Source organism: Apium graveolens, chromosome 1 (genome assembly GCF_009905375.1).
Source record: "Apium graveolens cultivar Ventura chromosome 1, ASM990537v1, whole genome shotgun sequence".
NCBI lineage: Eukaryota > Viridiplantae > Streptophyta > Magnoliopsida > Apiales > Apiaceae > Apium > Apium graveolens.
In genome coordinates this window covers 97,900,319-97,914,256 of record NC_133647.1, presented here as the reverse complement: position 1 = coordinate 97,914,256, position 13,938 = coordinate 97,900,319, and the positions used below count along the sequence as shown (strand labels likewise).

Sequence of the window (13,938 nt, the reverse complement as noted above, 5' to 3'; positions counted from 1 at the left end):
TTAACACTCCATAGAGCCTGTCCAAAGAAATCTCACTCAGATCTCTAGCTTCTCTAATGGCAGTGATTCTATGTTCAAGATGAGCTGGCAGTGTTAACAGGAACTTTTTGTTGACCTCCCTGATTGAATAATACTTTCCATTGATGTTCAGGTTGTTGATCAACGTATTGTACCTCTCAAACACTTCAGTAATTCCTTCTCCTGGATTTGATTTGAAATGTTCATATTCAGAGGTTAGGATTTCCAACTTGTTCTCCCTAACTTCCTCTGTGCCTTCATTAATCACCTCAATAGTTTCCCACATGTGTTTGGAATTTTTACAGTTCATCACATGTCTGTTCATCAAGGGATCAAGGGAATCAATTAATATTAATTGAAGGCTGGCATCCAAGGAGGCTTCTTCCTTCTCAGCAGGAGTAAAATCTTCAGGCTCTTTTGGATAGGTTCTAGCTTCAGTAGTCACCACACCATCTATTATTACCTCCGGTTCAATAATCATCGGAGTTTTTATACCCTTCTTTAACAAGTTTGAATATTTGGGATTTGCAACTTGTAAAAATAATAGCATCTTCTTCTTCCACATGATATAATTCTCTTTATCAAATTGTGGAATTTTAACGGTTCCAACTTTATGTGAAGTCATTATGAATTTTTGAATGAATAAAAATTCAAGGAGTTGAAAAATCACAAAAGTCTAGGATCTTGATTTGTTCGTTAATCAGAAGGCTCTGATACCAATTGTTAGGTCCCAATGTGTTTGTAGAAGGGGGGGTTGAATACAAACGTTACCAAATAATCGAATAAAATGCGGAATAAAAAATGTGAAACAAAATTCAAGTTAAATAAAAATATTATTAAACTTGAAAGGTGTTACAACAACTGTATCGATTACAAGGTATTAATCTCAAATCAATTATCACAAATCTAGAATAAATTCGACATGAACTTTTTCTATTTTTGCAATAATTAGAATCAAATGCTAAACGCGATTTGAGATTAAGTTCTAGGGATTTTGATCCGCTAGATTGTTACACAAGAACAAGATAAATAATTCTAGTGGTTTGGATTTAACATTAACAAACTAGAAATTGATCTTGAATTTCTGCAGAGAAGATGATTTTATATTTCAAGGCGGCTGCTCTTTTGTTCTTGACTTGTGTGGATGATTAAATGATATGCTGCTTCTCTGCTTCTATTTAAATCAACAAACGAATAGAATTGACTTGGCATGACAATCCTATAGCTGGCAAGACTTTCGGTGAGACAATTGAATGAACTAGCAAGACAATCTGAATGAACTAGCATGACAATCAGAATGAACTAGCAAGACAATCATCCTCCTAGAGTAACTTTCGGTGTGACAATTGAATATGGCCTAGCATGACAATCGGTATGACAATCCTGATTGTCATGCTAGTTCATTTTCAATTGTCTTGCTGATTTAATGCTTAAATTTAATCCAATTAAACTTCTGAAAATTCCTAAAATTAATTCAGAATTAATTAATCAATTAATTCAATTAATAAATAAATTATTCTTTGCAGATATAATTTATTTTCTTAATTAAATTAGATGAATTAATTAATTAATAGAGAATTAATTCTAGTCTTGAGCAGCAACCATTCTTCTGCAAATCTTCTGAAAATCACTGAAAATTATGAATCAATTCCACCACTTCAACGTTGACACTCGATGTACTGTCTGGTTCATGAGTGACTAACTTCCGTGACATTTCTTCATGTCTTGACTCTGACACTTTGATTTTCTTCAGATTAAATCCTTGTAATTAATTGATACTCTGACGAGATCTCTGTCACTTGATTAAATCCACGATCTTGACTTATATCACTGAGGCATGATCAATTTCTTGAACTTCTTCCAGTGAATTAATTCCTCAAGTCTGTAGATGAACCTTGTTTCTGAATCCTTTGACAGATATTACTTTGCGAGATCTCTCTGACGGTCGATCCACTATTTACTTATTACATTCTTATTTGAGTTGAGTTGAATCCTCGAATATACAAATAGGCTATGACATATGACTTACAATAAAATAAGCACAAAATAGTTGAGGTGGACTCATGCATGAACTCATTCAAAAGTAAACTTCAGAATAATGACCGATTTTTAGTAAAGTTCTTAGTTATGCCTTATTTCTAAGATGTACTGAAGTGAATCAGACTTTATTCTTTGTCTGATATTTTGCTTAATACACACACTTACACTCCATATGAATGATGAAAATTCCTGTGGCATTCAATGTTGTTTTAGATGAACAGTTTATGTGTCAGATTGCATAAATTCTGAGGACAAGTTCTGATGGAAGTTCTGAAGAACTGAAATCAGAATTTGTGTGAAGAATCACAGAGATAGGCATTCATTTTTCGAGTTAAGAAATCATGTTCTGATGACTGTTAAGTTCATATATAAGTCCAAGTGCTGATATTAAATTATGATCCTCTATTTGACTTATTTGTGGTTAAAATATGAAATAGTCTTATTTTACATCAGAATATGTATGGGTGGGATATTAACAGTCAATACAATTGGGGTTAGTGATACACGTCCATGCACAGTAATATTTACTTGTTTCTTGTGCGCATTAAACCCTGTTTTACTCTTCCAATGACTATTTTTCTTCTTCCCATTCTAGGGAGACGAGGTAGAATTATTTCTACCTGTCCGCATTAAATTATCCTTGCGTCTCCTGGCATTCCTTTGCCTATATAAACCATCACCTCACATCAGCCTACACATCAATTCTTTTCTCACATACTCACTCTCTTTTCCTTCATACCAACACAATCATGGTTAACTACAATATGTTTTTAAACTATGAGACATTCAACATGGAGTTGAGCTGTGAGGACTGGCAGTAGGAATGGCATGTAACTGTCATTCCTGATGAGATTTGGGACTCGGTTCCCCAGGAGGTTCTCACACACCTCCTATTCTTTTACATGGACTACCATCGCCATCTGGAGCGATTGGAAGAAGAAAGGATGGAAGCTCTCCGCCAACAAGAGCGAATCATTCGACTCACTATTCTTTTTGTAGAGAGTCGGAAGAAGAAATAATTTGTTTTCTTCTTCCTGTTTTTCTTCATCGTCAACTTTGTCCGGCTTTCTAGCCAAGGACAAAAGCTGTTGATGTTAGGTTTAGTAGCTTAGGACAGTCTTGTCATGTTCTGATGTAAATTTCAATTTCATGAATGTATTCTCTTAATATATTAATGGAATTTTATATTTTTGCAAGATTTTGTCTCTGAGATGTTTTGCAATTCTACTGCATTTTTAAATCCAGATATATCCATATTCTGATGACCATTTTAATTGCTGATATAAATTAAGTTCTGATTCTGAAATGTCAGTACTTGTTTCCTTGTTTTATTTTTTGGTCATTCTCACACTTTATATTTTTCCAGAAAATGGGTTTTGCAGTAAAAATGATTAAATAAGTGGGAAAAGTTTAAATTTTGAATTAAAACTGACTTACCTCAATTAATGGGATTACTTGGTAAGTGGAACGATTTTTCCTTGAAAAACTGCATGTGATAAGTAATGATTACTATTTTCCCGTGCCCATTAACTATTCATTATTGCTGCATGGCTGACAGGTGTCCAACGGTTATTTTTTTACCATGTATAAGTAAGAGAGAGAGAAGATTATATAATCTTTTATTTACTTTTTCACTTTATCTCTCTTTCTTTACTTTTACTCTCTCTCATCTCCTGACGCTGTTTTTCATATAGAAATTTTATCAAATACCTTACAGGCAACCTTAATTCTCAATTTTTTTCTTATGACACCTAAGGAATTGATCATAGATGGAGCCAAGTTCGTTCCCAACAACTATGCTGCAATCTTAAATCATGATGAAGCTCCATCTGAGTTGCACTTTGTGCAAGATCTTCTTGCACACAGTGAAATTAGGTATGCATTGACCCAGCCACCAGTCTTTTCAAGCCAACAAGTTCTGATGCTTTGGCGGACTGGGCATTTTGACAATGGTGGTGCAACTGGTACTCCAAGTATTATTTTTGAAGTCAATGATGTTGAACATGTGGTAACTCCTGGAACAGTTCGTAAAGCTCTACATTTACCAGAAGGCTGCATTTTCTCAACACCGGAGGAACCAGTTCTACAGCAGCTCATGGCCAATTTGGGGTATGAGAAGAGTTTGGCTAAGCTTGGACAGTTGAAACGAGCACATATCAGAAAGGAATGGAGCTTTTTCTTCGACTACATCACTAAAGCCTTCGGGAATAAGTGTTCCAACTTTGATGCCATTCCAATAATGAGTCAGCACATCGGGTATGCTATTATTAACCAAACTCATTTTGATTTTGCAAGTGTTGTGCTAGGCTTTATTGGGGATAGGATGACAGAGGATAGAAATGTAGTTTACTTTGCTAGATTCTGTCAGCTTATATATAATTTCTGTTGTGCTGATGAACCCCAACCTACCACTGACTTATTTCCACCATTTAAACTTGCAAAACGGGCTTTTAATGACTTGGTAAATGCTGATCTTAAGAAAACGGTGGTTAGACCTTTACAGATTCCTCAGTCTGTAAAACAGATCCTGGTAAATGCTGATCCTCAAACCTATAGATCTGTTTATCCTGATGTACAACCTACCACCACATCCCAAACACCACAACAACCATCAGAACATACCACTCATACATCTATACCTAAATCCTCTATCAAAACACATCTCAAACCTTCACAGATAGCTCAACCTTCATCATCAGCACATACTGTGAAGCCTTCATCTTCCAAGCCCAAGATGACAAAGACTGACCCTCAGACACCACAGAAGAGAAGGAGGATTGTTCTGAGAGATGAGTCTGATAGTGAGGAACAGGTTTCTGCATCAGAACCTATTGTTAAAGAAGCTGAGAAGGTCCCTTCTCAGAAGGATTCTGTAATTGGGGGATCTAAGCTTCTCAAAAGGCTTAGAAGAATGACTTATGGTGAACCTCCCAAGGAATCCCCACCTTCAAAGAGATACAAGAAACAGAGAGCTAAAAGGCCAGCTTCAGATGATGAGGAAGCAGCAGCTAAGGAAGGAGATCAGGAATCTCTGATCTCAAAAGAACCAGATTTTGCTGAAGCTACTGCAACTTCCTCTCCATTGTCCCCAACTCAGGAAGCTGCTACCGATAAGGCAAACACACCATCTGTGTCTCCTGTACATGAAATCGTATCTCCTGTAGACCCAGGCACAAGTGCTGAAATTGATATTCACAACCTGGTTGTGCCTGGGGTTCTCTACTTAGAAGCTCCAACAGCAATTAATCCATCAACAACACCACTTACTGATGCTAATGAAACTCCAGAATTGTCTGCAACACCTTCTCTGCATCTTGATGTTGATGATCAGAATATAAGTGAACATCGGGATATGGCTGTTGATCAGAACTTGGAAATAGATCAGCACTTAGAGGATGATGCTGAAGCCTCAATTGCTTCTCATACTGTAATTTTATCAGAAGATGTTGATTCTGTCAGTTCTGATGCTTCAAATGCTGATACTATTGGTGATGTTGCTATTAATGCAGATGTTGATGAAGCTGGTCCTTCAGGACATGCACCTCAACAAACTGTTCATAAATCTGAAATAGTTAAGAAGTTTGTTACAAGAGCAGCACCAGTACCTTGGAGTGAAACTCCTAGAGGACAGGAGTGGAATAAGGAATGGAACTTAGTTACCTTTGTTCCATCTGAAAAGATTCTTGCTGAGCACTTGGCAAAAGCTGATGAAATGTTAATTAATGATGATTTCAAGACACAGATTCGAGTTACTGCATTGAGTACTAGACATCTTCAAGGTCTCCATTCAACAACTCATGCAGAGTTACATAAAATTCAGGAAGAATTGCTCAAGCAAGAAACGACTCAGAAAATTGATAAGAAAAAATTCTTCCAACCTACCTTTGACAGAGTTGCTTACATTGAGAAGACCCAAGAGAAGCAACAGTCTCAGATTGATGATATTTTGAAAAATCAAGCTTCTCAGCAATCTCAACTCGATGAAATCCAAGCCTCGGTGGAATTGCTTGTCTCTCTTCTCTTACCTGCTGATGCCAAAAAGGGGGAGAAAGTAATTAAGTCCAAATGCAAAACTGTTAAGACACTGAAGGGGAAGGATGATGAAAAAGATGACCAGGGAAACTGTGGAATGGGTGGAGGTCATGGTCAAGGTAGAAGTTTCTCATCAAGAAGAGATGAAATTACAAGTCACGGGACAAGTTCTGATGCTGGAAAAAGAATTACTTATGTTACTGGTAAAAGGATAAGTTTTGATGAACTTTTGGATCTTGATGAAGAAATATCAAGACAGTTATTTCTGAAAGAAAATCCAGGAATGGACTTGGAAAGTCTGATGGAAGAAGAAGCTAGACTTAAGTCAGAAAAAGTCAATTCTAAATCTGAAGCTTCTGTTGGTAAAAAGAAACTTCCAAAGACCAAAGGCATTGTGATAAAAGAAAGAATATATCCTGAAGCAACCAAGGCTAAATCACAATTACAGATAGATCCAAGGTCCAAGGGCAAAGAGAAAGTTGGTGAACCTATCAAGGTTTATGTGCCTCCTGTGGATGAAGAAATTATTGTTGAAGATGCTGATCTTGCTCTGACTTCAAGAAAAATTTCTAAGACAGCCTCTGACATGGCTCAAGTTGTTCAGATTCAAGATATAGTTAGTTCTGATATCTCAAAGAAGCAAGTAACCTCTGACATAGCTCAAGTTAACTTGATATCAGAAGATAAATCAAAGGAAACCTCTGACATTGCTCATGTTAATCCTTTAAAGTTACTCCTACCAGGATTCACCAAAGCCAAACAGACTCAACCTTTGAAGACTGCTGTAAGTGGTTTTGAAGCAAGAGTGGTTACTGGAAAGGAAGCAAGAGATAAATCTGGATTGGGTAGTGCTGATAAAAGAAGAATACGGAACACAACCAATGATCCAACTTCCTTAAGTGAACCAGGTATTGGAGCAACTCCTGAAAGATTGAATCAACTAGAATCTGTACAGATGGTTTACCATACCTACTTGAGAGAACACATCTTGTTGTACTTCATGATAGATGGTAGGGTTTATCATACAAGGGAAAATGCCATTCCACTGAAGTATTTTGAAGAATTGGAACATGTATTATTCTTACTTCAAGTGAATGACAAAATAACAGAAAGTGCTGCAAACTATTTGAAGAGTCAAATTCAGAAACAGAAAAGGCTTTATTCTGTTAAGTCTGACAGTATATATCTTTCAAAGTACAGAGATCACAAGGGTGATATTATTGAGATGAAGCCTAACTCTGCTAAGATTATAACTACCTTTCTGGGTTACAAGGCTGTGGAATTCAATCTTGAGTCTGACAAGGCGTATTTGATCAGACTGGATCAGGACATAAGGAAAGCTAAAATTAATGATCTCAGGGCTGCAATCTTTCAAACTGGTGAAAATTCTGCAGAACTTAAAGATGCTAAAAGGAGGATGATTGATGAACTCAGATATGCTGAGAGATGTTTGTTAAAAAATTATCTCAGAACAACTCCTGACATCAGAGAGATCAGAAAGTGAAGCCAAGTCAAGATCTACAACTGCTCAAATTCTGATATGAATACAGACTGAAGTTGTTATCAGAAGTTAAAGTTGGTAAAGCTTTAAGGACTGTACGTTATAGTTATCTAGTCAAATTCTCATGCATTTGTACTTAATGTTTTTGACATCATCAAATATCTATTAAACTTGTATATTATGCTAATTTACAAGTTGGGGGAGATTGTTAGATATATTTGATAATGTCATGACTAATATGATTTATGTTTAGTTTTCAGATCTTACTTATCAGGACAAATTAGTACTTAACTGAAATCAGCACTTATACTGAAGTCAGAACTTAAGTCATCAGTACTTAAGGTTCATGAGATATTTATCAGAAGATAATATCAGGACTTAAAGGAAATATTCAGATAAGGAAGGCAACTGATTTACAGGAAGAGAAGATCTAGAAAAACGTAAGAAGAGATATGCATGAAGAAGGAATTCCGTGAAGAATGGAATACTTGGAAGAAAAGATATCTGATTGATATATTTTAGGAAGCAGAATTATATTCCATATTAATTAGCGATTATCTTGTAACTGTGTAGTATATAAACACATACATAGGGTTTACACTATAAGTGTTATCATTATCGAGAAGATTATTCATTGTAACCCTAGCAGCTCTCTTGATATTTGTTCATCACTGAGAGAGGACAGTTCCATACTGTAACAGAGTTTATTATTTTGAATAAAGTTTGTTTTCTGTTACTTGAGTTATTAGAGTTCGATTTGATTGTGCTATACACTGTATTCACCCCCCTCTACAGTGTGTGTGACCTAACATTAAAAATATTTTTCATCGATCCAATCGTATAGATGTCAAGACATATATATACTTTAGTGATATAATCAAAGTTTCAAAAAAATAATAATTTTATGTGAAGTTATTTTTACAGTCATATAGTGGTTGACCTAATTTTTTTCTGACTTGGCTCGGCTCGTTTATGTTCGTGAACAAACTCGTGTTCGACTCGTTAGTTAACGAGCTCGAGCTCGAAAACAATTTTTGTTCGATAAAAAAACTCGGCTCGAGTCGGTTCGTCAAAAAGAATAATAAAGTTCAACTATGTTCGGTCAAAACTCGGCTCGACTCGGCGCGGTTCGTTAGCAACCCTAGGTAAAATTATATGCCACCAACCCATACCCATTCAAAACCATCTAAGCCATTAAAATATCCAACCATTTTCCATCTGACGGTTATAATACTAAAACAATATTTCTCACCTACTTAACTAGGCCCACTATTTATTTATTTAATGTAAAAATATGAAATGCAAAGCTCACTTTGGTCCACCTATAAATACATGATTCCCTCCAAAGCTAAGACTCGTCCAACATCAATTTTTTCTTTTATTTCTTACACAGAGTCTCTGTTGAGCCGCGTTTGAGTGGTTGGTTGTCGCGTGTGTGCAACGAGTGACGCTTGAAATGTGTTCTCCTTTACGAGAGCTTTCCGAGACACTTTGAATCAGTCAAAATGATTAAGGGGTAAGTGATATATGATTATCCAAAGATGATCCCTTAATAATGGAAAATAAGTTATAAATTCTTAAGTCCCACATTTAAAAGGAAAAGAGGTTCCTTAGATTTATATAGCAACACACATATGAAGTGTTCACATGTGTTGTCTAAGTGTTGCTCCATCACCTACGCGGGCGTGAGGGGGGTGCAAATTATGGTCTTTCGAGGGGCAATTCGAGGCATGCGAAGCCTTCGAGCTTGCGAAGCCTTCGAGCTTGCGAAGCCTTCGAGCTTGCCCACGTGTGGAACGTGCGTACACGAATATGGCAGAAAATTGGCTCGAATAACAGCGGACTAGTTTTGCTAATTTTTATTTTTCACTGAGCCTGGGCTCAAATAAATTGACTTAAGATTTTATTTTTTGTGTCGATCGAATTAATTAATAATAATTAATTGACCACCGACCTAATTAATTAACGCGTTTTAATTAAATATGGTAATTGTGTAGCGCACAAGTTTTTCCTCCCTATATAAACATCTCGAGGGCATTAGGGTTAAACACAAAAATACACAGCCGTTCCTAAATACCTACCCTCTAACCCGTGATAGTTTCTTGCTCGCTTTCAAGCTCGCTGAGAGTGCCGACCTTCAGAGTCGCCAGTGCAATCTGTTTTATCATGGGAGGCTTTTTGCTTGCACAATACGGTGAGGGCTAATAAGTTTTAAAGAGACAGTTTCACAACGGACTTGGGTTTTTATATCCTTTGCAATACACTTCCCGTCTCCATTCCTTTTTTTTGTTATTCAATTATTTGTTTTGCATGCGCACACCTATACATATATTTGTTTATACACAGATCGCTGGTAACACCATGTTCTTGCTACTGTAAGCTTGGTGCCCGCCTTACTGAAGTTCGCAAGAATGGAACCTGTGCAAAGTTGAGACCTGATGGTAAAACCCAAGTGACAGTTGAGTATTACAACGATAAGGGCGCAATGGTTCCAATTCGTGTTCACAAAGTCCTCATCTCCACTCAGCATGATGAAACTGTCACTAATGATGAGATTGCTGCTGACCTCAAGAAGCATGTGATCAAGCCTATCATCCCCGCAAAATACCTTGATGCAAAGACCATCTTCCACCTGAACCCATCTGGCCGTTTTGTCATTGGAGGGCCTCATGGTGATGCAGGTCTCACTGGTCGTAAAATCATCATTGATACTTATGGTGGTTGGGGAGCCCATGGTGGTGGTGCCTTCTCTGGAAAAGATCCCACCAAGGTTGACAGGAGTGGAGCATACATTGTTAGACAGGCTGCTAAGAGCATCGTTGCAAGTGGGCTTGCACGTAGGTGCATTGTGCAAGTTTCTTATGCTATTGGTGTCCCAGAGCCACTCTCAGTTTTTGTCGACTCATATGGTACAGCGAAGATTCCAGACAAGGAAATTCTTAAAATTGTGAAGGAAACTTTTGATTTCAGGCCTGGAATGATTGCTATCAACTTGGACCTAAAGAGAGGAGGCAACGGCAGGTTTCTTAAGAAAGATGCATATGGGCATTTTGGAAGAGATAATTCCGACTTCACTTGGGAAGTTGTGAAACCCCTCATATGGAACAGACCCCGGAACTAATGTTACATTTCGATAAGTTTAGGTGATCAATAATGTACTTTGGCACCTCTCTTATGTGAGACTGAGAGTATGCCCATGGTGTAATTTTGTCATTTTGTTGAACAGAGTTAATTACAGAGCAATTGTAATTTTCTGAAATTGTGTTTCAGGATTCCTATGGCTATAACTTCTAACCTTTTTTATCTACTAATTATTTTCTATGCATCTGCATGCTTAGAGGCCTTTGTTGAATGTCAATTACAGAGTTTTAGTATGCTTGTGTTGTGATGAAGATGTTTGCTCTGTACTTGCAGCACTGAAACAGAGTTTTAGTTGAGTCTTAGGATTGTTAAGCCCCTACTTTTATATTTTTAATGTTACTGCTGGTATAATCAAGACTAATGTTAATGTTAGCAGGGTTTTGATTAGTTTTGATTAGAAGATTGGAACACTGCTATTATCTTAGAGACACCATTTGTAATAGGCTCATGGAACAAACAAGGTCGCTAAAATTGTCATAAAAACAAACAGGCATTTAACTATGTGTTCTTGCTATTGGACTGTAGACATTTCTTCCTTTTCAAACATAATTTAACAAGTTACAAGTCTTGCTCTTTCAATCACAACTCCCAGGTACTGAAATTAAATGTAAAGGCAGTCTCCATAAGCTGCATGAACAATAGATAATAGGTTAATAAAACAAAATACCGTAACTAAAAAAGAACAATTTTGAAGTAAGAAACAAATCAAATATAGGATAGAGCTAGTGATCTTACAAGGGTCCTGGTAAACAATAGTACCAATCTGATTACAGTCTTTATATTCTCTGTAATAGGTATCAAGACACCAAGATCCATGGCCTCTTGGTGTGTTTGGGTCATAACAGTCTCCCCCAGGCTGTATGAAACGACAATCTATCTTTCCTCCGCATGCAAAGTCTATGAATCCCTGAAGCTGTGCATCTGTTGCTGCAGCTGATGCTACACACCATGTCGGAGGCGGAATCTGTATCGCTAAACAATCTAAATAGTTCAATTTAAATGCGTACTCATATTTTCAGGTGCATTTCAAATAATTCATGTTTTAGTAAGAAGTAAAAGGGTTATTCATTAGTACGTCGTACTGCAGTGAATAAGTTTTTGACAGTAATTAATTAATGTAACGACCAATGAGCAAAAACTGAAAGGGAAAGATTGTTAACTTACATCACCATCATTTGGTTTAGCCAATGTAGATTGTTCACAAGTAGACAGTGCAAAGAGACCGAGTAAAATGGTAATACAGCACAAGTATAAATCTGGCCTTGCCATTGAACTTCTTTTTCTTCTGATTTTCTAGTGATTTGATTGCGAAATTGTGTTTTTCTCAGGGCTCATATAGTTGGTGACATGCTCAAGATAAGAAATCTCATTTATGATTAGATAATTTAAGGATCCTTACAGATTTATGAGATATCATATTTTCATTTGTAACATTTTGATAACAAACAATGCAACTACAAATTATAAGAAGAATCTCAAGATATGCTTTTATGTCATTCATCAATGCTATATATATAATTAGGATCAAAACATCAAAAAATTTGGTAGCTTTATTTGGACGATGTTCGGACCAACTAAATTTATTTAACTATTCTAGTTTAAACACATTCTAAAACTTATTCATTTGAAATAATGTAAGAACATCTATATTAAGACATTTATTTTAAAAATATATATTTAATTCAAAACAAATATAATTACATTCATTTAAACATTTGGAGAGAACGTAATGAGAAGGTGCGTGATGACAAGATTAACTCTATTCAAAATTTGGTGGCATTAGCTAAAGCCTAAAGGTGATCTTGAACAGCAGATAAGTGTTGAGAAAAAAAATTTCATTCCCAGTTTGTTATGGTTAACCAGGCCAGGGGAAGGTAATGAGCACTGGTGTTTGCCAAGTGGTAATAAAATCAAGATTAACGTTGATGTGGCTATATCTGATGATATGGGTCGTTTTGAATTTGGGTGGATTGCTGGTGATGCAAGTGTTAGGGTGCAAGAGGCAAAGAAGGGAAGTCGAATGGGGACAGTAGACTCGGGCGTAGATGAAGCTTTAGGGGTGAAGGAGGTATTTGACCTGGCTCAAGAATACTGAAGCTGTTGTGGAGACATACAGCATGGGAACTGTCCAGGCAATTAGAAGCTCCCTAGAGATACCAACTCCAGTTGATTACTACATTTCCGAATGCAGGGAGATGATTTTAGTTCTAAAAATTGTTGAGGTGTTCTTGTTAAAGAATCGGCTAATCGTGACGCTTGCCCATTTGTCAAGAGTTTCATGATTAAATGTTAGTTGTGTAGTCATGTTGAGATTGTTGTTCTACAAAATTTGAGTTAATTAAAATTACCTATTATTCAAAATTAATTATAAATTTTCGCATCATTATTTATGTGTTAAATGCTAACTAAATATTAGAGTATCTCCAATAGAGATTTTTAACCTTGCCATGAGTTTGCCCATGAAGATTATCGAAACTTTGACAAATTTTCCATAATTAAAATATATCTACAAGGATAATCAATAATACTTCTTTTGTTTTTTTGGGTACGCAATAAGTTTATTGATAAGAAGCACCAAACGGCAGCAAACCCCGAAAGAGAAGAGTTACCCTTAACTAAGAGAAGATCTTACTAGAAAAATATTATAGATAATCTTATTACTGAAACACGGCATAGACATTACTAACTAGTAGCTCAGATATCTATTTATAATGACAATTTCATCTTGTAGCCAATTGAATTGGAAGAACCGCCAATCTGGAGTTGCCCTCCAAAGATGGAAGTCTGAACAGAGAGATGAGAATCCATGATATTAGAGCCATCATTCCACCACCCATTCCAGTTTACATTACCCGAAACGGACCCAGCAACAAAATCTTCTGTCATAACAGCCTTTTTCTTATCCCCATGATCGACTATTTTATTGATCGAGAACATAGAAGACATCTGTGGCTCCCTAAAAGCAACTCCCTAATTAATGACGTTCTGTGCTTCAGAGTTCACAAAAGGAAGAATCTCAGAGCTAACTTGAACATTACTGGTCGCCATATTATCAGGAGGCTGCATGTTGTAGTCAAGAACCATATTATCATGCTGTTGATACTGCTAGCCCAAATTATTGAACTCCAATAGATTATTAGTCGATATATTATTCGGTCATGGCTACATTTTTGTTCATAGCCATATCCAACAAGATCTGAAAGATT

The 13,938-nt window shown here is 36.4% G+C and overlaps 2 protein-coding genes across 2 annotated transcripts; one reads left to right on the top strand and one right to left on the bottom strand.

Moving 5' to 3' along the window:
* Positions 1-9,294: 9,294 nt before the first annotated feature.
* On the top strand, positions 9,295-10,712 carry LOC141690934 (S-adenosylmethionine synthase 2-like). The gene is made up of 2 exons (XM_074495699.1): positions 9,295-9,389; positions 9,938-10,712. The coding sequence occupies exons 1-2, from the start codon at positions 9,295-9,297 to the stop codon at positions 10,710-10,712; spliced, it is 870 nt and encodes a 289-aa protein (XP_074351800.1).
* Positions 10,713-11,199: 487 nt separating this feature from the next.
* On the bottom strand, positions 11,200-12,021 carry LOC141720301 (major pollen allergen Ole e 10-like). The gene is made up of 3 exons (XM_074522648.1): positions 11,897-12,021; positions 11,468-11,696; positions 11,200-11,359 (listed from the first exon to the last, which is right to left on the bottom strand). Exons 1-3 carry the CDS (start codon positions 11,999-12,001, stop codon positions 11,334-11,336), a joined length of 360 nt encoding a protein of 119 aa, XP_074378749.1. The 5' UTR covers positions 12,002-12,021; the 3' UTR covers positions 11,200-11,333.
* Between the last annotated feature and the right edge of the window lie 1,917 nt (positions 12,022-13,938).

Bases quoted from the DNA above. Each gene is read 5' to 3' on its own strand.
- LOC141690934 (XM_074495699.1), top strand. From the start codon at position 9,295: ATGGTCTTTCGAGGGGCAATTCGAGGCATGCGAAGCCTTCGAGCTTGC. The intron at 9,390-9,937 runs GTGCGTACACGA...GTTTATACACAG, and splicing joins AGCTTGCCCACGTGTGGAAC to ATCGCTGGTAACACCATGTT.
- LOC141720301 (XM_074522648.1), bottom strand. From the start codon at position 12,001: ATGGCAAGGCCAGATTTATACTTGTGCTGTATTACCATTTTACTCGGT. The intron at 11,697-11,896 runs GTAAGTTAACAA...TTAGCGATACAG, and splicing joins CTAAACCAAATGATGGTGAT to ATTCCGCCTCCGACATGGTG. The intron at 11,360-11,467 runs GTAAGATCACTA...TTGTTCATGCAG, and splicing joins TATTGTTTACCAGGACCCTT to CTTATGGAGACTGCCTTTAC.